We start from the raw sequence: 25,289 nt of genomic DNA, 5'->3' as shown, positions 1-25,289 counted from the left end.
AAACTTATCTGCCAAAATTTACCACTAAAATGAAGTACAACATGTGGGGAAAAAACAATCTCAGAATCGCTTTGATAAGTAACAGTGTTCAAAAGTTATAACCGTATAAAGAGACGCAAGTCAGAATCCAAAAAATCGGGCTGAGCCTTAAGCTACAAAATGGCTGCGTCCTTAAGGGGTTAACCAAAAACCCATTGAAAACAGACCAATAACACACCATGTGATAGCACCCTGCTCCTAGCTTAGCTTTGGAGCATCATGTGTTGAAATGACTGGGCAATGACAGAGCACCTGTGCTCAGTGATCTCCATAAAAGTTCCCCACGCCCTTTTTCTCCGGTTGTTCTAGTCAATGGCATCTTTGCGGCTTCCCCGGCTTTGCTGTCCGGAGTGGGATGCTGGTACTGACCTGGTGCTTGGGTCGGAGATCTACCATGCAGTATGCGGAGGCAGCTCTTTCTTGGGACTCATCGGTTTGGCCATTTGTTACAGCTGCAGTAAGAGAAGAAAGAGCCAGGCGATCAGGATGGGTTGGAGAGTTCTTCTGGCCAGCTCCTTGGTTACTGCAGGTGTGGCGAGAAATATTATAAGAATAACTGTATAATATTAAAGTACCTCAACAAGGGAAGACTTTCTTTTTCAGGACAGTATTGACTTAAAGGGTGATGCCGTTTGTGGACCGTTTTAAAGCACGCGTTTTCATTCGTTTTAAAAATGTACTGAAAGCGCATGCTTTAAAACTGTCCAAAAACCGGAACCCAAAGGGGTTTTCCCACAAACTTTAGTTAGGCCAGTGGATAGGGCCTAACTTGCTGATCGGTGGGGGTTCCCAGTGATGAGACCCCACAGATCACGAAAACTAGAGGTTCGATGGAGTCCCACGTACCTGACGGAGGTACGGGGAGCCCATCTGACCATAAAAAACCGCATGAGCATGATGCCCAAACCTGTAATGGAGTAAAAGAGGAAGGCCTCCCCCTGTGACCTAGCATCGCGTTATGACGGACGCCTAGCAGTACGTGTGACCGCAGCCTAAGGGTGAAGACACACATGGCGTTTTTAGGCCGTTTTTGAAAACGCATCCGTTTTTTGAAAACTCCTGTGTTTTTGTCCGTTTTTAATTGCACAGATGCGTTTTTAAAAACGGATGCGTTTTTTAACGGACTGCTCAAAAACGGCCCAAAAACGTGTTCAAAACGCCATGTGTGGCACCAGCCTTACCGATAACATGTTTCCATGCGTTTGTTAACGCAGTGGTTGTAGTACATGTGACCGCACCGTAAAATGCCACACATTTCAGATTTTTCATCTATTGCAGATTGAAAATCTGAAGTGGATGACGTTTTCCAAGTGGAACAGGTGTGTCATATGTGTGAGATTGGAAACAAGTTATTAATATGAATGGTATGGTAAAAGGATTCATCTGCATTCACCTTGAATTCAAGTTCACACGTTGCATTATGAGACGCCTGTCTTGAGATGTCTTTTTCCTTAAAAAGATAAGTTATGGTGGTGGCACACGTGGCGTTTTGAACCCGTTTTTGGGCTACATTCACACTGCCGTTGCCTGCCGTACCTTAGCACTGTGGGCACACGGCAGTGCCGGGGAGAGGAGGAGGGGAAGAGCGCCGCGAACCCCCACCCCTCTACAGGAATATATGGCGCACGGTGCCGTATTCTGGAGAGTGGTTGAACATGTCCTATCTTTCTACAGGGTACGGAGCAGTACACTGCCACACCGTACCGCTCCTGTTTGGCGCCGTGCGCCCAGTGCTGTCTATGGGGGACGTATATTGGCCGTATATACATCGGCCTATATATGTCCCCCATACTACAGTGTGAATGTAGCCTTAGTCAGTCAAGCGTTTTCAGTTCATTAAAAAATGCACATGTTTAAAAAACGCACGTGTTTCTGTCCGGTTTTCCCAATTTAAAAACTGACAAAAATGCATGCTGTTTTTTTTTTAAAAAAAACCACATGACTAAAAACTGGTTCAAAAAGTCACGCGAGCCCCCTTTTAGTTTCCTCATTGGCCCCTTTTGTAAGCTTTACAATTTTAGCTTTTTTTGTTATTAGGGCCATGTGAAGGTATTTTTTTTGCAGGATGAGATGCTTTTTCCAGTGTTGCCATTTTGGGGTTGGTATCCCCTATTGTTGGAAATATTTAGGAACAGTTAACCCAATCAACATTTTCTTCATAGCTATCTGGGGAATAATGGACTCTAGACCTGCCCATATCTGATTGTGGGCCTTGTACTCATCTTGGACCCCCTTGGTGCTCCCACTGTATCTATATAAACATTCTCATCTAGGTGCTTCTCTCTTTGACCTCCAGAATCCCTTGGGATTCTCTACCTTTTCTTTGTGTCTGATCAAACATCCTTGGAGATGACAAGGAAGGAATGCACAAGTTTTATCACAGTACACTCCCCTTCCCAGCCTCTAGGCTTGACCTGACTCTTCTATCTCCGTCGGACATTCCGTATCTGCCCCGTCAGTGGGACGAGTAAGTAAATGTGCCCCACTGTCTTGTTGCACCAACCGTAGGTAAAGTGTCCTACCCTGGGGGCATCCTGGTCAGCCCTATAGTGAATAGTCATGGTTGGGGTGTCCCTGAGCATACAGTCACCCCCTATAGATACAGTGATAGTCATGGTTGGGGTGTCCCTGAGCATACAGTCAGTCAGAAGAGACCAGTTAGCAAGAAGAATAAGTTTGCAATAGAAAGCATGGAAGCATGCTAACTTCCCTCTAGCTTCAGACATGGTGCTGGTCAGCAGGACTTGGAAAGGACCGTCGTAGCAAGGCTCCAGACTCTCTCTGATGTCTCTTTACCACCACGTAGTCTCCAGGCTTCAGGTTATGCATCCTGAGGTCTCTGTCTGGATCTGAAAAGGAATAAGAAACACTTTTGCTGGCCTTTTTCAAGGCCTGGCTCAGCTGTATGGTATATTCCACCTGGTTCCCTGCCATCAGCTATAAGGTCTGTAGGAAGTAGAGGCCTAGTCTGGGTGCACAGCCAAAAGGTACTTCAAAGGGGGACAATCCCAACTTTCTGTTAAGGGTGGTCCTGACTGAATAGAGGGCAGCAGGAAGGCACCCAGCTCAGGGTTTCTGTTACTTCCATGGCCTTCTGGATCTCTAACTTAAGAGTGCCATTTTGTCTTTCAACCCTACCACTAACTTGGGAAGGGTAAGGGGTGTGGAAGGCCTGCTCTACAGCCAGAAGGGACAAGGTTTCGGTCTTTACCTGTGAAGTGGGTTCTGCGACCGGACTCTGTCTCTGGAAGTCCAAACCAGCTCTGGTAGTAGCCTTGGTCATGTGAAAAGCTTCTGGCCACCCTGGAAAGAGATCAATGCACAAAAGCACGTATTCCTATATACCACTTTTTTGGTAGTTGGATAAAATCCATCTGCAGTCTCTGGAAGGGATACAGCTGCTTGGGTGTCACCTTCTGTTGGGTCTTTGCCACCTTACCCGGTTTGTGGCGGGCACAGACTATACAGGCTTTCACTAGTCTAGTGACAGGGGTAGTAATGCCCGGGGCAAACCACTTGTAGTTTATAAGCACTAGCATAGCCATTTTGGATGTGTGTGTGTGCGTGGGCTACTTGACTTGCTGTCGGGTGCAGTGCTCTGGGCAGGGGCACCCTCTCTCCCACCATCCAGGTCCCATCAGCATCTGGGCTCCAGCTTTCCTCCATACTTCCTTCTCTTCTGATGACGCTCGGCCCACCAGGGACTGGAACACCTGTGGATCAAACTTTTTAGCTCAGAACTCACCATTGAGACTTCAGGACAGTCTCTGGGTTCCATCTGTACACCTGCCTTCGCCACCCTGTCAGCCACATCCTTGCCCTTGGCTCATGTGGAAGTAAGAGAGCATCCATGAGCTCTTTAATTAGTGTGCCATGCTTAAAGGGGGTCCCTGCAGAGGTTAGGAAATCTCAAGCCTTCCATATCGGTTCAGAGTCGTGTTTGGACCCCAGAACTATACCTTGAGTATCAACATTTTGCCCTTTTTACCTTCCACAGTTGTAGCGCTTCCTTGAGTCTTGAGTGCCATTACTCCACCTTCTGCACTGACCTGTGTGGAGGGAGTGGTTCTGCTTGTACTACCTCATGTGCGCCACTGACCACTGTATATCCAGTGTAGAACCGTCTGTCTTCTCCTGCAGACCTGGAGCCATCTACGAGAAAAAAACTCAACATCTGGGTTAAAAACCGCCCCCCCCCCTCCTTCCTCTGAATCCTGTAAGACTGGTGACAAAACGGCAGGATTTAGGGCTGTGACGTTTGGGGGCATCAGGGGTACACACTGGAGTCTGAGCTGTCTGGCCTTTGCTCGAATGCTTGGGCTGTACTGTGGGGTTTACACAGTAACTGAGTGATCTAGGATCAACTCACTGGCCTTGCTGAGCAGATTGCTGGCTGCAGCTACTGACACATGAGGGGCTCCCCTCATGACTGAGTCTAACTGGGCTTAATATTGGGCCACTGGGGAGGCCACCACGTTCCTGGGCTAGGACACCTGTGGGGTGGCCTAGATACTCAGTGCAAAACAAAAGGTTTGGTCCAGTGTGCCTAGAACCGGGGCAGACATGATTTGCAGCTTAAGGCTGTGGAATGCATAAATTGCCTCCTGACTAAGGGCAAATGGGGAAGAGGCAATGCAGCCAGAAAGGGGCAGCACCAGGCTGGAGGCAGCAGACCTTATCCCAGGCCTGCAGGAGCTGGCCAGTACTAGAAACATGTTTAGAGGCTTAGGGCATATTCTTAGGGGCATATTCTGGACTTCCAGCTTTATTTCCTCTGTCAGGTTTCTGCCTGTAGCAGAGAAGCAGTGGCCTAGGAAGACAACCTTCTCCTGGCAGTACTGAATTTTTTGTCTGGTCCTGCTTCATGGGGATCTCAGCAGTGCCTCCAACTGTTAGGGGAGGATTTATGATATCCTCTTTTAGTGTGTATCAGTCGTGTGTTCCAAATCAATAAAACGTGTGCACGTTGCAAGGAATGACTCGGACAACTGCCGATTCAAGTCTCACTCATGCTACCATCGCACTGAGCAAATCAGCACCGCGCAAGTTTATTTGGTTTCACAAGTCTACAAGACAGGCTGTGAAAGATGGCATCAGACGTCTGAAGGTATGTATAAGATTAATGCGTAGCCACAGTCTGCTGAGGTCTATGTGGATTAACTGAGATCATCCAGCATGGTGGAGGAGGCTGAAATTCGTTCCCTAACCCTGGGCTCTGTAAGTAGGACGGCTGGCTGAACGCCTTTTGTTCCAGAGGAAACAAAGATCTGGGACAATATACCTAAGGTAGATATTCCTATTGCCTATGGAAGTGAAAGACTGATCCACCGTTTGAAGATTCCACTCAGCTGAAAGATGCCATGGATAGGAAATCGGATTGTTTGTTTGCTTATAAAAGCCTGGGAATCCTCAATGACGACTCTAAAAATGAATGCAACCGCTCTTCTCTTCTGGTTAAGACAGCTTGAAGATCATCTTAGAGAGGGTACATCTAGAGAAGAAATTTTAGACTCCATTCCATTACTAAAATCAACTATGGCCTTCCTAGCAGATGCATCAGCAGAGACCATCCGTTTCTCAGCAAGGGAAGCAGCATTATGAAATGCGACTAGGAGAGCACTCTAGCTAAGACAATGGTCTGGGGATGTACCTTCTAAATTGAAGTTATGTAGCCTTCCATTTTCTGGTGAATTTCTTTTTGGATCAGAATTGGATGAAATCTTGGACAAAGAGACAGGTAAAAAGGGATTTCCTGAAGCTAGGCAATAACCTAAGAAACAGCTTTTTCGTAACTTCCAATCATCCAAAGAACAGTCTAAGGTAAAAAATAAACTGACCTGTAAACAGGGATTCTGGAATGCATCTAGGAGGGAAAAGCAAGCCTTTCCTTTATTCCTCAAACAAGTAATAGAAAAGACAATGACAGTGGGGGCAGATCGAAAAATACTCCCACAATGGGAAAATATAACAACAAACAGGTGGGTACTCTCTATAATCAAAAATGGTTATTTTATAGAGTTTGTCTCGCCTCCTCCTCCTCATTTTATTTTATCCAGGCAATCATCGAGCAGGTTAACATATCACCTTTGGAAGGAAGTATCCGACTTGTTGAAACCAAAACGTGCTCTTTCCAGTCCATCCAGAAGAGAAAGGTACGAGTCATTATTCTCCTTTATTTTTGATTTAAAAAAACAAAACAAATGGAGCCTTCAGATTAATTACAAATTTGAAATATCTGAACAGATGGGTAACACATGTCAAATTCTAAATGGAATCAGTAAAATCTGCTGCTTCATTGATATCTCACAAAGCCTTTTTATGTACCTTGGATCTCAAGGATGCATATTATCATCTGCCCATTCACCCAGAGTCACAAAATTACTTAAAATTTGCAGTATTATCTCCTTTTAGGAGAAGAGTTTCATTTTCAGTTCACAGCATTGCCCTTTGGTCTCTCTTCAGCTCCTCGGATCTTCACCAAGATGGCAGAAGTTGTGAAATACCTTCGAACAGAAGAAGTCTTTGTTGTCCCATACTTGGACAACATCCTACTAATTGGAGACTCTGTAAGGCACTTGGGAAGTCCAAAGGAAACAACCATAGAAGTGCTACAATCTCTGGGATGGATCATAAATTTAGGAAAATCAGATCTTATTCCAAATCACATAAGAGTTCTTAGGGGTGTCATTGAATTCTGTAACACAAAGCTCCTCTTCCACAGGCAAAGATGGACAAGCTGCAATCCTGGATTCTCTCGAAACAGGACAGAAATCATCATCACTTACATCGTCGTTTAGTGATTCCCTCAAGAGTAAAAATGTCATTGAATTGGTGGAAGAATCCCAGAAACCTACAGAAGAGAGCAGACTGGGTTCAATGACCATTAATTCAAATTCAAACGGATGCCAGCAGCTCCGGACGGGGACTCTCCTGCCAGGGAAATATGTCTCGGAAAACGGGACAAATCTCTTCCAATGAAAGAGAATTGGGGGCAGTCCTGAATACATTAGAATCCTGCACCAACAATCTGAAGGGGAAGCACTTGAAAATCCTGTCAGACAATACCACTACAGTTGCCTATCTAAAAAGACAAAGAGGAACCAGATTGCGGAAGCTACTAAAAATTTCACAAAAAAAAATATTTTTGTGGGCAGAGGAAAAAATCTGGTCAATTTTGGCCCTCCATTTGAAAGTCTTGGAGAATGTGGTGGCAGATTACCTCAGCAGGACTCTGGTCCTTCCCCACGAATGGCGCCTGAACAAGGAGGTCTTCCAGGAGGTCTTCCCATCGACTGTTTGCTTCAAGAAACAACTGCAAGGGGGAAAAGTTTTATTCTCTGAATCCAAGAGAAGGATAAAGGATCTTTTTAGGATTCAAAGATCACCGGTTTTTCTCCCATATAGGTCCCCGAGAACCGGTGCATGGCGTGTATAATAAAATGTTTTTATTTACAACATCTATATAAAAACAATAAACTGGTAGATGACGAGACTCCTTTCGAATCCGAACAGGATTCTTCCTCAGTCGTGTATAAACGTGTTTGTATATGGGTGGTATTTAAACTGAAGATTTTGGCGCCCAGCAGTGTCGGTACCGGGTCGCTGCAGGATTAGTAATGGATGACAGAGTGGAAACCAAATATCAGAATACTATAAATATATATATACACATATGGTAAGTATAATGAATGTAGCATATATAAAATGACTTTGACTTGTATAAAATATGAATATACAATTAATTCCCTTATATAAAACATGCATTCATGGAGCTGTACTTTTCCGTTCAATATGAACGGTATTCGCCGTGAAAACTACAATAAAGATGGCCGGGGATGGAGGAAACTACAACTACGGAGGCTCAAGGGCTGCGCTATGGAACACTGACTACGGAAGCTCAAGAGGACCAAAAAGGGAATCTAGTTCGGTACGGTGTTTCCATGACTGGTGTGGAGGCATCTAGGTAACCGGGCAACAAAGATAGTGGTGATGACTTAATCAAATTCGGGATGTGAAGTTCGATAGAGGGAGGACTGGTGCCGGGTATGGCTGGGTTCATTTAGGTGAGGAAATGGACATGTCAATGTGTATATTATTCTCTATAGGGACATGGGGGACCCAGAAAAAGGGCTCCTGATGACAGGTTCCCTTTAAACAATGCCCTAGTTTCAGTGGAAATGCATCTACATTTGGGCCACTGTCTGAAACCGCATTCACATGTGGCGATAACACATGTGTCTTAAAACGCAATAGAACAGATGAGGAGATTAGCATATTTACATTGCTGTTAACAGTTGTATTTACAAAATGCTATGTTTACATAGGTGTTAACATTGTAACTGCTACATTCTGAAAACGCAAATGTTAACAGCATTGTAATTGGGCAAATCTCATCTACTCGGTTTTTATGTTGTATTTCAAAACACGTGTGATTGCAGTCTAAAATGCTTTGCAATGCATTTATCAAGTGTCCATTGTGTGTCCACTTTAGAAACTAGTACAGAGGGCTATGGTCTTGCACCAAAAAGTCTTTGCTCCTAAAACTAAGTCAGTATAACAAAATTTGTTGCAGTAGACTTACCAGACCAATAGATGGTGCCAGGGCCACGTTAAAGGGGGTCCCCACTGGCAATGTCTGGCAGTCAGACTTCTACAAATAAAAACAGATTCAAACCAGCCAAACGCCTGGTAAACATGCAAAAATAGCAAATGCACCAAGAACTGACGAGGAACATTGCAATGATTTGGTGGGCCAACTTCAAGAAACTAGAAAAAGTGGCAGCCGAAAAACTGATACATGTGTCCCCATGACTCAGTACAATCGCTGATCTGTGAAGGTGCTGGGTATTGGACTCCCACTCATCTGATAATGATGCCAATCATAAAGGGTATCATGTTGTTAATTATGATTGGAAAATCAAATGTTAATATCTGCATTTCATTTTAGGGTTACTCCTGCACTCGGTACTGTGGCTCATCGCTCCCTATTTCTTGTCCCATCAGTCTTGGTTCCCGCACTTTGCTTGTGTTTTCATCTCAGTAAGTCTTCAGTCTACAGTTTTAAAAGTCCTAGTATTCCTCTCGTTGGGTTAAATGTTTGATTGAAGGAAATCTGTAGAAACCGCCATGACTTGCTAAACCTGACCTTAACATATGTTTTGTAGGAGAGGAAATGATTCTGCTAAATAAATCAGACTCTGGATGATTCTTCCATCTCTAAAGCCCCTTTCACACTTGCGAGAGTGTTGTGCTGAACTCGCATCATACTCGCAGTATGTGCTGCCTGGATCCCGAATGCTGTTTGGGCCAGGAGATCCAGGCAGCACATACTGCGAGTATGATGCCAGTTCAGCAGAACACACTCGTGTGGAAGGGGCCTTTTATCTTGTATCTGCAACACCCCTGCCAATACATGGGCAGGCTGGTAGTTGCGAATAGTGCCCTCTCCAGGGTAGGAGCTGTTAGGGGGAGTCACAAACCCTCTATTAAGGTTCCGGAACCTGGTCATTGTGTAATAGCAGCTGTAGCCTCTGCCTGGAAAGACAATAGTTAAATGGGTGTAAGATGTTATCCAAATATGTGGCTGTATTGTAAACTAGAGTGTGATTAGAGAGGTGCTACCACCTGACCAGGGGCAGTATAAAACCACTGTGCAGCGGCAGTATAAAACCCCTGTGCTGGGAGAGCACATGGTCATAGCTGGTCTGTTCTTCGACAGAGCGAACAGAGAGACAGTTCACAGCACACCTCTAGTGCTGTCACAGAAACCAATCTCAAGAACTGAGTCCGGAGACTCTAATGAAGAGCTGCATCTTCCACAGTTTGGACACAGCTACATCTCTATTATACCAGCCTGCATCTACTATCAGGCTTATCCTGCAGACCACTCTCCACAACCACTCCAGAATCCAAATCTGCTCTCTGACCGTTTTGGCTCGTTGCCTGCTACCTGTTGTTGAATAAGGAACTAGGAGTTGATTTGCACAACATTGCTTCCGTCTGATGCCTGGATACGGCTGTCTACCACCACGGGCTTCCCCATCCATTATCCAGGGACTATCTTAAAGACGCTCAAGGGTTGCCCCAGGGAGAACCAGTACATCAGGCTCCCCCTCCATATTTCTTGCACACACCACCTGCTGAAGACCTGCCAGGCTGTGAGTCAGCCCTCAGCTCCCCATACCAAGCACCGTGACATCAGCGTACCCTAGGCCGCGATCGCCAGCCACTCTCTGGTATTCTGGGCTCCTGGCCCCAAGAAAGGGCTAGGCCCTAGGGATGTTGCATATGTATATTGAAATAATTACACTATACATTGCTGTATTTAGTTAATGCTCTCTACCCATAAACATTTTCTATTGTCATTGAAACTACAGACATGGATCCACTTCTTCTGTTCAGTGATGTTCTGGGCATTTTTTTGTTACTCTTTGGAGATTGATCACCACTTCAAAGCAAATGCATCAGAAAGGTAAGGAGAAGACTCAAGCCGCTTTCACAACAGTGAGTGTGACTAGTTTAAGCAGCCCTGAATGACTGGCCTGATTCATTGTCTCAGGTTATTCAGATCCTGTGGTTTTGGGGTTGGATGGTAAGAGTCCTTGTGGCCGCAGTCACACATTAGGCTAGCATTGCGTTCATAACACAGCACTAGCGCATGGGGGGGGGGGGGGTTGTCAACCACATTCCACTGCCAATGACACTGGTTAGAAATAGAAAAACAGGCAGGAGGCCTTAATGTGGCCCTTCAGAAAGAAGTTGCATGGTGTTGGATCTGTCGATTGTGGAGATCAAGAGTTGGAATAGTGTTTCATTCAGGTGTTCTCAAACATCCAAATGTGCACCATCCTGCTTGTTGACTATGTTTGTTTCTTCTGGTGTCTTCTGATTAATTTTTACCTTTTGATCTGTAGTCTCCAATCATTTACCACTGATGTTCTACAGACCTCATTTTCATTCTCCTATTTGAACCATCTTATAACTGAAAAGCACATCCGGATTTACTCCTAATACACCTCAGAAACTACTCTCACACCATAGTTGGAAGGGGCTTTCCCTTTCTCTGGCTGAATGAGCAACTGCATAGGCTACATGTCCTCTCTTGGGTCTCGTCACTTGCTAAAGTATTGAAGATATTATTGATTCTCTTGCCGCTCACAGTGTCCATTTGTATATGCAGAGACCTGTTCTATCAATATCCATGAAAAATCTAGCATCTACCATGATAAACCAGTGACACTTATAGCTCCAGGCACTGTGACTGTGGTAATCGTCTTATATTTTGTTATCCATAGCCTCCTTCCTTCTAAAATCAACTATTAAAATTATTCTGATGACCGTGAGGGCTCATGTTGGTGTAAACAGAGCCCCTCTATGCTCTTGCTTTATAGGATGTACCATTTTCTCCCCTGCCCCTCTGATCCCTCATCACTGCTTGATGTAATCTCACTGCAGCAGAGGACATTTCAGCACTCGGTGAGAGAGAACGGTTTCTTGCACACTGTAGCAGCCTGTAAATCTGTAGCAAGGAGGGGTGTGCTGACACCCCTTCAGGTTCTCTAGCATACCTTTATATTTAATGGGGTTGTCTGAGCGAGACCGCATTGAAGAAAAGGAGGGGCGTGAGGGGGCTGCTTAAATAAACCTTTACGGACCTCCGGGGTCCCTCTTGGCGTCCCCCCTGTTATCTCTCCGGTATGTGCCCCTGTAAATAGACAGGGGCAGGGAAGCTAAATTGCATTTAGCTTCCAGCTAGCCGTGGTGGCCGGCCGGAAGCTGAACGCATTGCAGCTTCAGTGCCCCTGTTTGGGTTTTTTTAAGAAGCATAATTATAAAAGTTGATTTTAAAAGTAAGTAGGGCATGTATAACAAAAACAATACAAAATACAAAGCTTACCACAGTCATGGTCCCTGGTTTATCTTGCTTGCTTTAGATGGTTTAGATTCCCTTTTATATGTGACACATGATATTTATTTATTTTCTGTTAATGTTAGGAAGAGAAAGAGATTATTGTTCCCAAAATGAGAAATGCAGGAAAACTGAAATTGAGGGTTTCTATTAATTATTTTTCTTTCCCTTTCAGATTTGGCTTATTGTACTCTGTGTTGTGCTGGGGAGCTTCGAGCCTCATGGGTCTACATGGTCTTCTTATGTTGGTGATTCCTTCTACATATCAAAACAGGTAGCAAGTTATACTCTAACCATCAAAATAAAATATATAAAAACTTGCTATTTGTTATCTGGATGTGTGAGTGGGTATAAAATGGTTACAGATGTAAAGCTTCACTGCATACATTGCATTTTCTCAAGGTTTAAAATTTGCCAGTAGATGGCACTACATAAGTGTGGAGAAGCCAATTAGATTATACAAAGACCTCTTCACTAGTAAACCCCCCTATTAATATAGTTCGAGGTGATTGTAATATACACTGTATTTGATGGTCCTAAACACCCTCTGGTCATACGATACAAAGCAAACTAAACCTATTGAATGGCTAAATATTTGGAGGCTATGCTTGGTGTTGCAGGTAAAGCTTATTTACTAGATTGAGACTGAGCTGAGAGAGGGACAAGTGACAATGAATGTGACAACAGATGTCTTGGATTGCCCCCTTAGGTGGACAGATTTTTTTTTTGACAGATTTCATACATCCACATGTAGGTGGCATTAGGGGGAGTGTGCCGGGAATTCAGGGTTGTATGCCAAAAAACTGGCGCGCAAGCCATGATAAATGTTCCCCTTAATTTTTCTTGGAACTGTCAATATCACTAAAGCTGAAGGGGAAAAAAAAATCATGCCAGATGCAAATTCTCATGCAATGTCAGTGATGCTTCTAGTGTAACGGAAACTGTGGGTAAATTCTTGTTAACTGTATTACCCATTGTGTCTGACTTTCTGCTGGAAATATTGCAGTCATTTTTTGTGTAGGCTGCTTCCTTCAGACATTAGCCAAAAACTAAGCTGGTCAAGTAGAATTCTCATGTTTCCTTTCTCTCCTTCTGTTATTCTTGGGGCAGGAGGAAGACCCCTAACTATATACACAAATAACAAATGTCACACATCTGACCCAATCTCTAAATACGTTTTCAAATGGAGGAATCCAGAACACCATTTTATTCCCCCAACGTTGCCAGGACTGTATATGATGTGTAAATGTAAATAAAATGGTGTTGGATCCATGGTTGCATGCTGTATGTTAAAGGTCCACCCAAAAAAAAAATGGTGCACACTTCCAGGGCAGTGCAGGGTGCGCCTGATAATTGAAGACTGTGCGCCACTTTAGGTGCACAGTTTTCTAAAGTGTTGGAAAAAGTGCAACTGTGACACAAGTGGCACAAAAACTTAAAGCGGGTTTCCCATAAAAGAAAATTCACCAATTTCAATCCCCTAGTAGTGATAACACAATTTAACCCTTTACTTCACAATTATACTCAATTTCATTGCTATTTTAGCTCCTATCACTATAATGGTCAGTGTAAGATTCCAGAGTGTGGAGTCTCTAAGCAGACACCTTATGATCCATCTAGTTCTGTGTGCTGACAATGTGGTTAGATAATAAGGGTACAGGTTTATATACACTTTCTTTTAGCTTTCCTGCTATGTCTTCCTGCTGTTACTCCTCAGATAAAGAAGTTGTATTTCTCCTCATGCTGCTGTCGGAAGGAACTCAGATTCTGTGCAGCAGTCTGCATCAGTTAGTGAGTTCCATCCTGGACTGCAGGCGGGGGGGCTAGAGTGCAGGGAGCAGAGAGAGAGAGACCGAAATCTCAGCTCCATGGCTGTCACACATAAATCCAAGATGGCGACCCCCCCCCAAGTGAGAAGTTACAGGGTTGTATCTAGGAGCAACTGAAATTGTGTACACCAGGACACAGGTTGGAATTATCTGTGAAATGCTGTATTTTTGTTAATAACATTGAATTAGAGAATATGTTATTTGGTTATTCTAAGTACATTTTAAGAAACGTGTCTTTTGTGGACATACTCCTTTTAATAAACATTTGTGTCAATACATATTTATCTGATGGTGTGGGATGGCAAACTGTAATTGAGTCAGGGATGGGGGGAGGGCACAAATTTGCTTGTATGGGACCCCAAAATACTTGAATACAAGATGTGAACGTGGCCAAAGCTTATAATGATAATGCCATGGTATAGGACAGTGATAGCGAACCTTTTAGAGTGGCTATATTACAACCAAAACCATTTATTTATCGCAAAGTGCCAACACAGCAATTAGAGCAGCTCCATAGATTAACCGCCACTGTCCATACCTTCTCACTCTTTTACAGTCTGAAGAAGCCAAGGACGTGTTGTTTAAAAATAATGCTGAGGGTAGCATATACATTGCCTGTGACAGCAGGTGAATTCTTTGATTAATGTCTGGTGAACACTCTGCTGGGGAAATGTGGCCTGGGTGCCCACAGAGGGCTCTGAGTGCCACCTCTGGTGCTCGTGCCAGAGGTTCGCCACCGCTGGTATAGGATATACTTGGATTATACTTGGGGAATACCCCCCCTCCCCCTAATGCACTTCTGCGTGTGTAAAACAATTTAAATGTCCCCAAATGCCTGATCTATAAAAAAAAAAAAAAATTAAAAACATAATAAAGCCAGACCTTTTATACAGAACTCTATAAAGGTCTGCTTTCTGTATGTGGAAAAATTAAAAAGTCATGAAAGGGCGAAAAATGGAAACAAAAAAAAAACTAAAAAGGGCTGTGTACCTAAAGAGGACCTTTTACCATATCACACGAGTGGAGATTAGCATACCATTCTGTAGAGGCTGCTACACAGATCAAGAATACTTAGAATTTTCTGACCATTGTAATCTGTGTTTGGTCGTGGAGGAGGAGCTGGGGCTGGACCTGGAGGCTTGTGTTATGCTAATCTAATAGTAGTGAGCTGTGATTGTTTTTTTTTTTCTATGTTCATCTATAGACTGTGTGTTCACACACATTCCGCTAATATACTGTTGACATTGCGTTTACACTGCATTTACATTATCACAATGTTACGAAATCGTATTTACCTTGCATATACATTCAGTTTACATTGCAAATGAGTTGTGAAAGCAAATGTGATGTTACCACAAACGCTTTTACGTGGAATGTGTGTGAACATAACCTTTGGATGAATAAAGACAAAAAAAAAATCGCAGCTCACTACTGACAGTATGAGAGAAGATTAGAATGGTCAGTTACTGGGACTGATATCTCAGAATTTTCTTTATAGCCTACACAGTTGCAAAATCCCCCTTAAATCTGTGTAGCAGCCCCTACAGAATGGCGTGTTCATCTCCACATGTGAAGTGGTGAAAGGTCCTCTTTACATGGGTTAATCTTGAATTTGTCTGACGCCGATAAGATTCTCATACTTTGTACGGTGTACAGACCTTCATAATGTAAGGTGTGGGACAAGATGATGACTTTTTTTTTTTTTTTTTTTTTTTTTTCCTACCATTTTTGAGACCATATGACCATTTGGTTACCTTTTTATGCAAATTTATATGTGTTGTGAAATGGCAAAAAAAGTGGCGATTCAGAAATTTGGGTGCTATTTTCAGTTCTGGTGTTCATCGCCGAGACTGTTTTAAAATTTATTGCCACATCCCAAAATGCCATCTCTAACATATTTGTGTGTTTATTTTTATTTGTGTTATAAGGAAAGAGGGGTGATTTTGAACTTTCATTTTTTTTTCTGCATTTCTGATAAAAAATATACAATATACTGCAATATTGGGGTCCTGGCTGTCAACCAGCAAACTCCCACAATGACATTGATCGGGGGGCCCATGCGGTGCCATCACTAAAGTGCTGCTATTGCATTTGATGGCAGCAGTTAGGGAGTTAACACCCACCACCGTTGCCAGCTAACAACCACTATGTATGTATGTGGTGGCTCAGTCTGTGAGTCCACTCCATACATCCTTAGACATGTGACCTACAGATATGTCACAAGTAGTTAAAGGGGTTTGCCCATGAAAGAAAATTCTCAAATATCATACCCCTAGTGATGTTTACACAATAAAGATCATTTTAAGCCCTTACTTTACAATTTTACTCAGTTTTATTGCTGTTTTAGCTCCAATAACTGACCATAAGTGATGATTAGTATAAAATTCCAGGTTGTGGGCGGACACATTATGACCCATCTAGTTTTGTGTGGTGACAATGTGGCTAGATTATAAGGGTACATGTTTTTATACACTTTCATTTACCTTCAGAGCATTGCACTAGTATCTGACGCCAAGCTTGCCGGCAGGAAGTCAGTGTGTGTCTGTGTGAGCTTGTCCTGGAATGTAAGGTTGGGGGCAACGGGCAGGGAGAAGCTCAGAGTGAGATAGAAAAACAAGATGTTGGACTTATATCTGTGAAATGCTGCATTTTTCTTAATAACAGTGAATCAGAGAATGTGTTTATTTTGTTATCCGGAGTACATTTAAGAACTAGAATAAAGCAGCTAATAAACAAACATATGTCTGCAATCATGTTGCAATTTATTGGTAAATTTTCTTTAAAGGAAACCTATCACGCCAATAACCTAGCACGGCGGGCACACAGCAGCGCGCGGGGAGAGGAGGAGGAGGGGGAGAGCGCTGCTCACCCCCGCCCCTCTCCATAGGAATACATGGCGCACGGCGCCATATGCCGTGGAAAAATAGGACATGTCCGCACATGTGCTGCACCGTACCGCTCCCGTAGGGCGCCGCACGTCCGTTGCCGTCTATGGAGGATGTATATCGGCCGTATATACGTCCCCCTTGCGTTAGTGTGAATGCAGCCTTAGCATGTTTCTCTTGTTGGTTGAAGGTAGAAAACAGTAAGTTATATTCTTGCTGGTAATCTTTATTCTACAGTTGTCGTGGTGGGCAGTTGAATGATGGTCAAGCTGTCCCCCCTCTATATGCCTCCCACACTCTGGGTGATTGCAGCAATGTAACTGAGCAGCTACTTGATCAGGTGCGCATGCACGTCTTATATTCCGTGGCACTAGTGATGCATTGGGATACATTACTTCCAGCCTCTGTGATACAAGGTGTACTGCTATCGCTGCTCTGGCTGAGCAAGGGCTCAGTAGCCACACTTGTATTTACCACTTGGCATACTTATTGGTAATCAGTATCCACACCATCCAATTTATAAGTATAGCCTCTATAGCTGACACTAACCTTATATGTGTGTCTGTCTGCACATTCTGTACGTTTCATAGGATGAAATGGTGAAAATCTGAATAACATGCACAAGCCTTTAGCATTTTCCAGCTCTCAAATGCATGGAAATGTCAGTAAAATCCTATGCTTGTGTCTTTAACCTCTCAAGTATCATTACTAAGTAGGTATCCCATCACATCAGTAAATAGATTTCTCTACCCTTGGTTGCCAAGGATTTCTTAAACAGTTGCAACTCGAGGATGAATAGATCTGTAAAGATATAAGTGACCTATTTTCAAGGTGAGAGTTGGCACGCTCTATAACAAAAAGCAGATTCTTAAAAATCTTCTCTTCCCTGGAGCGCATCTATATTTTGGGGAAACTGTATGCCAGTTTCTATGTATATACACCTATACTATCATAGTCTTTCATTTAATCTCATGTATGTATATGCTGGAATCTATCTACTAATGATACCTGTATTTTCAAGTTCTCAATATTCATACATTTTATTTATTTTCAGTTTTCACTTGTTTGAATTCCACTAATGTGAATTTCTTAGAAGCCATAATTTACACTATTTACACTTTGGCTTTTCATCTCTATATTCAATACATTCACAAGAAAAATCAAATATATGGCTTCAGAAATTAACCGTATGGCAGCATTAAAACTCTGTGAAATTAGATTTTCTCTAAATTATCCTTTTTGAAATCTATATTCTTCAACTGTAGAAGGACTGATGAGCAAGAAGAAAAGTAATTTATAGATGCCCAGAGTATAATTTGATAAATTTGATACCACATGTGTAAAAAAAAAAAAAATCTTGGAGACCTTTGGAGTGTTGAAACAATTCTTCAACTGAAAATCAAATGGTATTTATCATAATATAAGCCGACACCACTTAATATTAGCAATGTTAAAAATTCTGCAGTACTGTCTTCTAAATAAATTCTTAAATGGCCACAAAATTTGCAACAATGCATAAATAATAAAGGCATGTTCATACAGGAATATCTATAATGTATCTTTTCAGAGCAGTGATTTTTTTTTAATTTTTTTTTTTCGCCTCCTGATAAAATGAGTTTCTTTCTGGAATCGCTGTTGTTTCATCTTGCTAACAAGACCTAAAAAGAACTAAAACAATGTTAAATTACATAGAAGTTCTATGTAGAAGTCATAGTAACAGGACTCCCTAACCATTGTTAATCCCCTGCTAAAATCCACGTACCGTAAATATGCATGTCCAGAGCAGTGTACATAGCACTGCTTATTAATTTTTTTTCTAGGCTTGTGCTTTCATTATTTTTTTTTTTTTTTTTTTTTTTTTTTAATCTGAAAAAAATGTTAAAGTCTTCTGCCATTTGACTTTGATTTTGTTTTAATTACTGCAAATGCAATACTAAGAAAGAGAGGAGGTAATGTTTCTTGCCAATTCTGTACTTTGCTTTCTCCGCCTAGGTGTGACTCTAACAATGGCCTGGTCCTGTTCCATGATGTACTGCTATATGTTCCGTTATTACTGGCCCTATTTGGAAGCCCTTTTCTGCTGAGAAGAGCTATTGTTGGAGGTATGAAAAAATTTCAGTTCTTTTATATATTCAATATTGATGTTTGTAGCCATTTTTAAAAGGTTTTACAAGCTTCCTACACCTGACCTTGGCTACCCAACCGTACTTTAAATATATTACAAAAAAACATGAAAAATATTTTTACAATGGATATTTACTTTAAATATCCGTACCATCATTGTCTTCTGTCCACAGAATGTGACTTAGAAGGTGTAGATTTTCCTCTGTGTTTTGTGTGTGTGAATTATGGCAAAGGTTGCTCCTGTATTGTGACTGATTAAACCACCCCTTGCTGGTTTCACTAGCCTCCGGATTCTTTTGTCTATTCCTGCTTGCTATTGCCTTGCTTTGCTGTGTATCCGACCTCTGCTTCCTTGATTGACCATTCTCCTTGTTATACGATTCTGTGCTTCACCGTCATCTTGGATTTGACCCGATTCTGTATGACTTTGCTTGTCTGTCTGTTATCTGTCGCTTTGTGTTTGGCCTTCCCTGTGAACTTAACAAGCCTAGCAAACCCTTAGGGACTTCTGGTTTTGTAGGTGACAGCAGTTGTGGGTGAGTCCAAGGGCTGCACCCCTTTCTTTACCCTGATTTTACTTTTATTTACTCTTTATACATTGTTGACATTTCCTTTTTGGATATATCTTTAACAACATACCAACGCGTGATGTACGTCATGCGTCGGCTGCGGGTGAATGGAGAGGGCTCACAGGCTGGGCATATTGCAGCAAACTCTTACTGGTAACCTATCCATCGCTGCCGGTAGCTTCAATAATATCTTGGTGAAGATTGCCGAAAACCATGACGCCACCGGAGGGGCAGCGATCGGTTGCCATGACAACCTCGCTTCTTCCGAGGCTGTCTGATTTTAACCTATTCAATATAATGTGTGATTCAGGTTGAAAATCCCCATATACTGCCATACTGTAGTATAATAGTAACTGGTAGGTACAATCAGGGGGTCTGAAAAATAGTAAAAAAAAAAGATTAAAAAAAGATTAAAAAAAAATTCTATTTAAAAAAAATAAATTCTATTTGCCCCCCCCCCTTTCACTAGAACTCATATAAATAGTAAAGTACAGTAAAAGTCATAAAAAAATTGGGTATCGCCGTGTCCCCAAATGCCCGATCTATCAAAATATAATAGCGTTTTCACGGAAGGTAACAGAAAATAGTGCCCAAAGTAGAAAATGGCACTTCATTGAATTTTTTAAATATTTTTCAAAATGGCAAAAAAGTGATCAAAAGGCTGTACAGTATTAAAAATAGAAGCATTGAAAATGTCATCAATTGTATTTTTTTTTGTGCAGGATATTTAAATTTTTGTAAATGCATGAAAACATAAAAAAAAAAAAAAAACTATACAAATTTGGTATCTCCGTGATCGTACTGGAAACCAAAAATAAAGACATGTCATTTGGGAGCTCACAGTGAAACCGTAAAATCCAAGAAAACGGTGCAAATGTTTTGTTTTGTTTTTCTTTTTTCCTACCAATTTTACTGCATTTGGAATTTTTTTTTTTATCTCGATTCCCAGTACATGGCATGGAATATTAAATACCGTCCCTATGAAGTGCAATTTGTTACACAGAAAACAAGCCCTCCCCACACCTCTCTACTTGTGGGAAAATAAAATAGGTTATAGATTTTTGAAAGTGGGGAGTGAAAAAAGGAAATGCAAAAAACGAAAAAGGGCCTCAGCGTTAAGGGGTTAAACCTTTTTAAAATGGAGTGGGAATGTCCCTTAGGCTATATTCACACTGCCGTTGCCCGCCCGTACCGTAGCGTAGCGGGCAACGGCAGTGTACGGGGAGAGGAGGAGGAGGTGAGCGCAGCTCACCCCCGCCCCTCTCCATAGCAACCTATGGCGCACGGCCCCGTATTACGGGAAAAGATAGGACAGGTCCTATCTTTTTCCCGGGTACGGTGCCGCACGTGTGCTGCACCGTACCGCTCCCGTAGGGTGCCGTGCGCCCATAGAAGTGTATGGGGGACGTATATCGGCCGTATATACGTCGGCCGTATATACGTCCTCCATACGTTCGTGTGAATGTAGCCTTAGGAGTGTTCTATAGCATAATAGGGGACATACTGGGTAACTAAAATGGTCTACAATCTACATATCTACACAATAGTAATTGTGATTGTTATTTTGGTGTCAATTTGTAAATTGAAAATTTTTTTAATTTGTAATATTTAGCACAAATTAACAATAGATGTCAATTATTAACTAGCCATATGTGTCATGAAAAAAATACAAATATTTTCTAGATAACTCACTAAATAAAATGGTTAGGGCATTAAACCAGAATATTCTCAAAAACTCTGAAAGCTAAAGGGGTTGTAGCAAGTTTGATTATTATCCCCTATGATGTGTATAGGTGATAATAATCTGATTAATAGGGTTCCAACTACTGGGACCCATGAAACAGACTATGTCAGTGGTGGCGAACCTATGGCACGGGTGCCAGAGGTGGCACTCAGAGCCCTCTCTATAGGCACCCAAGCCATCAACCCACCGCAGAGTTCGCCAGACAGGACTCAAGGCCGTCTGCAGTCCCAGGCAGCCCAGGACTCTAGAAAGAAGCAACAATAATAACCAAAGCTTTTTATCCTTCTTTCTACTGTATTGGTGTCCTCAGGTGCTTATACAATTTAAACATGTGACAAAGCAGGGAGTATTAAGCTACTGTTTAAATTGTTGCATCGGCACTTTGTGAAAAATATGTGGGTTTTGGATGTAGTTTGGGCACTCGGCGTCTAAAAGGTTTGCCATCACTGGACTATGTCATTCTCCCAAATGTATTGAGCAGGCAGGCCTCTCCACTGAATACTGTGGGAATGGTGGAACTTGCCAAGCACTGACACTCCCATAGACCTTGCCCAATTAGACACTCTTATCAGTTAGTGAAAATGGGGCCCCTCACTTTGTGATTGGAGGAGTACCCAGCTTTGGGACCCCCACAGTAAAGGGGATAGCAGTCAAACTTGGTACAACCCCTGTAAAACCTTTTCAGGCCATTAACGCGTTAATTTGCAACTTTTGCATTTAACATGAAAATGTTGTGAAAAGTCAAAACTGATTTCTGTTATTTCTTTTGCTATCTGCCTGCATTTTGTGTCTGGCAGTGCCTGCGGCCCTTAAGATGCAGTGTGGGGTGTATACGTGCTGTGAGCGCTATAAGAAGCACAACTTGTGTAGGAGACTATTCCAGATCAGTGGTACATTTATTGCCTGGTAAGTTCCTGCACCTATAATATGGTTGTAGAACTGGTTCTCTTGGTGCTTTATTCTTTGTCATTCTGTTTGCTCTACCACAGCTGGTTTGGAAATGTACTTTGTGACTTTATGCTGCTTTTTGTTGAAGTATTGGAGACATCGGGGACCCCTCGGCAGTTAAAGGTGGCTGCTCTCACCACTTTTGTGCTTATGGTAAGGGAACTCTTCTGCTCTCAATGTTCACATTTAAAGTTCTCCAGTGAAAATGTATATCATAATGATATGATATTGATGATGTCTTAAGATGGGACATCAGATCACTGAGGTCAATATCAACTGATATTGTTGACCTATTGTATGGAGGTCATCATTCTTTATATTAGAAACCTCCTTCTGTCTCTGTCTGTGTGAGGAAGCTTTTAGTGATTCTCTTCTTGTTTTCTTTGCAAGTGTTAAATCATTCTCATGTGTTTGTACAGCAGGATAGTGAAGCTGCTCTTGCCCTCGCCAGTCTTCTGCAGGGTAGCTTCCCTGTATTGATTTATAGTTCAAAAAGTGACTCTTCTCAGTTCATTTGCATATGGCTTTGGAGCCCATTTTTTAAATACTGTAGTTAAGTTTTAACATAAAATAGGGAATGTTAGAAGGTATATTTCATACCTGATGGGGTATTAGATTAATGGTGTTAAACTGCCATGGTCCCCAGCTTTAAGTCGCTGTGTCCTGATGCTAAATGTATACCAGGACACCTCCTATAATGTATAGTTTATAGTAGGTTTATTCATATAGGGCAGAAATCAAAAACTCAGGCTAGAGCCTATCAAGAAGCTAAGAGGCTGTACTTTATTACAGTCTGTACTCCTCTTAACTATTCTCTACAAACTTTTTACACGGCTACGAATGTGGGTTTATACTGAAGGCCATGTTTTACTACAGTTGTGTTAAAAAGCATATAGGTGAAGTAACAATGTTCCAGCATATACCTGCCAAAGTAAACTTAGGTCTATGTAACACATATGTTCATATTGGCATGTTGGCTATGTACCCTTGGGTGCATTTGTTTACGCTATAATGTAGATCAATCTTCTTAGAGTGATCCTTCCCTATCATATGTGTATGTAGTTATACAGTATTATGTGGTAGTTTTTCTTTCTTTATGGTATGTTACTAGCTAGTAACGTCTGCAGTGCTATGGTTGTGTTGGTGGTTTAAAGATGGTACATTGATGATCTTTGTTTTTCAGGGTATTTTGAATCCAATGTTTTGTTGTGTGCATTGCCTGGCATTTTTTGGCTGGAGGAGTTCTGATGCCTGTGTGACCCCAAGCAGTGTCGCAGCACAAACGCCTTCAGTCCCCAGTCTAGATGGGGAGGATTCAGAACTAGAAGAAGAGGCAAATCTCTTATTAAGGCCAGAATCGCAACAGACCACAAGGAAACTATCCTTCCCAAATATGATGGACTCCTGCTCCTCTGTAGGTAAGCATAGAAATAAGGCCCATACATACTGCATCTTGCTAAATTATGAAACTGTGAGATACAGTAGTGTTTTAACACCTGCAACTTTCCATTCTTGCAAATTTGGAACACAGACAAATTATGCTGTCATGGGGAAAATTTGGAAAAATAGTATTTTTCTGTTAATTAATTACATTGTAAAAATATTGTAAAAGTAATGCAATTATGGAGTTCCAATTAATAATCCATGAGGTGGTGAATGTAGTGATGGTAGAATTGATGATATTATTATTCTTTATTATTACTTTTATTAATTAATATAATAAAAGTGAATGTAATTACAGTTGTATTGCTTTTCTTAACTTTATTCTTATTTTGAGTAATCTATTTCTGCTTTTCTCTAGAAGTCTCTTGTTCTGCTTTGGAAATAAATGCCGTACGCCTTCTAGGGATTTCGGATTCTTTAGCAGCGTAGCCAACTGGTTCCAAATTCTGATCACATGATGAACGCCTCAACCTTCAAACAATAGCACTGATCCATCTCACATAACACTCAATGCACAAAAATCTGACCATCTTTGCTGTGTTTACATTGATTTCTCTCTTTTTTTTGTTATCATTGTTCTGCTCCTTTTAAGACAATGCTCACAAAGTAAGCACTTTTTATGATGCTTTGTTCCATGTGGCAGACTACTCCATTTTTTTAGTGAAAACCGCAACATAGTTTTCAACAGGCTTTGTGCATCCTTCCAACACAGAAGCTTTAGACTAGAAGGATTTCTCCAAGACAATTATTTAGGTTAGATCACCAGTGTGTGGGTCCAACATGGTCATGGGATGATATGCAATACCACTGCAGAGTGACCCTACACATAGAAAAGTACATTTTTAACTTTCCGTAAGGAATAGAGTCAACACGGCTGTTGCTCTCTGTTCTTCTCTGGATGCACCTGTTGTTTACTTATCTCCCCCATCGGGTCGATTCTACAGTGCTAACTTCTTCAGGTAGCCCTGAATTTAGGGTCTTTTAAGGTCTTTTGTGTGGTATAAATTCAAATCTAAAGTCTGAGTCTATAGACTTAGGTCTACAAACAGAATTATCAGCTCTACAGAAATGTGAAGATAAGTCATGAAAAGCAAGGCAAGATCACATGTACAACAGTGCAGCCCACAGAATCCCAGGCAAGCCTTTGTTAAATCTGTTTCTGGGCCTTGGGTCACAATTCATTTTCCTGCTGCTGGCTGAGTATATATAATGTATAAATATTTGTGTGTCTATTATGTATGGCCTCTGCTAGCTCCTTCATCATAGACTCTGTTCTGTGGTGGACTGGACGCATTTTACCAGACACGACTTATTGTAAATGTTTGTGCTGGGTGGAAAACTGGTAGCGCTTGTATAATAAATGTGATCACTACAGCATCAAACAGGGTGGCCATTCTTCTTCTTTGGGAATAAAACTAATATCTTATAAAACTCTGCTATCAGTACAGTACTGGTTCATACTTCCATCATGCTTCACTATTAAAGTAATGAGCGTGTTTCAGTGTTTGCAAAATTGAACCAGTGCATATCTCATAGTAGTTATGGAATATGCTACTACTTCATAGTTAGGGCAGTGTAACACACTGCATGTTATGTACCCATTGTGACACTTAACCAGTTAGATGAAGGCCATTGCAGTAGCCAAAGTGACTCCAGTGAGTTTCTACCTAACCCCTATACAGGGATCTGGTCTTAGTTGTGACATGATCACCGGGTATTATGTTTTGGCGTTGTCCCAGCATAGGTGCGCCTAAGCATTTTGGCTTCCATTTTTCAGTTTCCTTTTTCTTCTTGTATTTT

At 41.9% G+C, this 25,289-nt stretch overlaps 1 protein-coding gene across 1 annotated transcript; it reads left to right on the top strand.

The window, feature by feature from the left end:
* Nucleotides 1–315: 315 nt before the first annotated feature.
* Nucleotides 316–25,289, top strand: LOC140077254 (G-protein coupled receptor 143-like). The gene is made up of 9 exons (XM_072124256.1): nucleotides 316–568; nucleotides 8,987–9,078; nucleotides 10,416–10,510; nucleotides 12,123–12,221; nucleotides 18,654–18,763; nucleotides 21,896–22,004; nucleotides 22,088–22,199; nucleotides 23,230–23,464; nucleotides 23,848–25,289. The coding sequence occupies exons 1-9, from the start codon at nucleotides 352–354 to the stop codon at nucleotides 23,916–23,918; spliced, it is 1,140 nt and encodes a 379-aa protein (XP_071980357.1). The 5' UTR covers nucleotides 316–351; the 3' UTR covers nucleotides 23,919–25,289.

This window comes from Engystomops pustulosus, chromosome 9, assembly GCF_040894005.1.
Source record: "Engystomops pustulosus chromosome 9, aEngPut4.maternal, whole genome shotgun sequence".
Classification (NCBI taxonomy): Eukaryota; Metazoa; Chordata; class Amphibia; order Anura; family Leptodactylidae; genus Engystomops; species Engystomops pustulosus.
The sequence above is the reverse complement of the archived record's forward strand: the minus strand, read 5'-3'. Positions and strand labels throughout refer to the sequence as shown.

What these genes read in the sequence shown, in the direction of transcription:
- LOC140077254 (XM_072124256.1), top strand. Translation starts at nt 352, where the DNA reads ATGGCATCTTTGCGGCTTCCCCGGCTTTGCTGTCCGGAGTGGGATGCT. An exon ending in TCACCACTTTTGTGCTTATG is followed by an intron (nt 22,200 to 23,229) that starts GTAAGGGAACTC and finishes TTTGTTTTTCAG; the next exon opens with GGTATTTTGAATCCAATGTT. An exon ending in GGACTCCTGCTCCTCTGTAG is followed by an intron (nt 23,465 to 23,847) that starts GTAAGCATAGAA and finishes GCTTTTCTCTAG; the next exon opens with AAGTCTCTTGTTCTGCTTTG.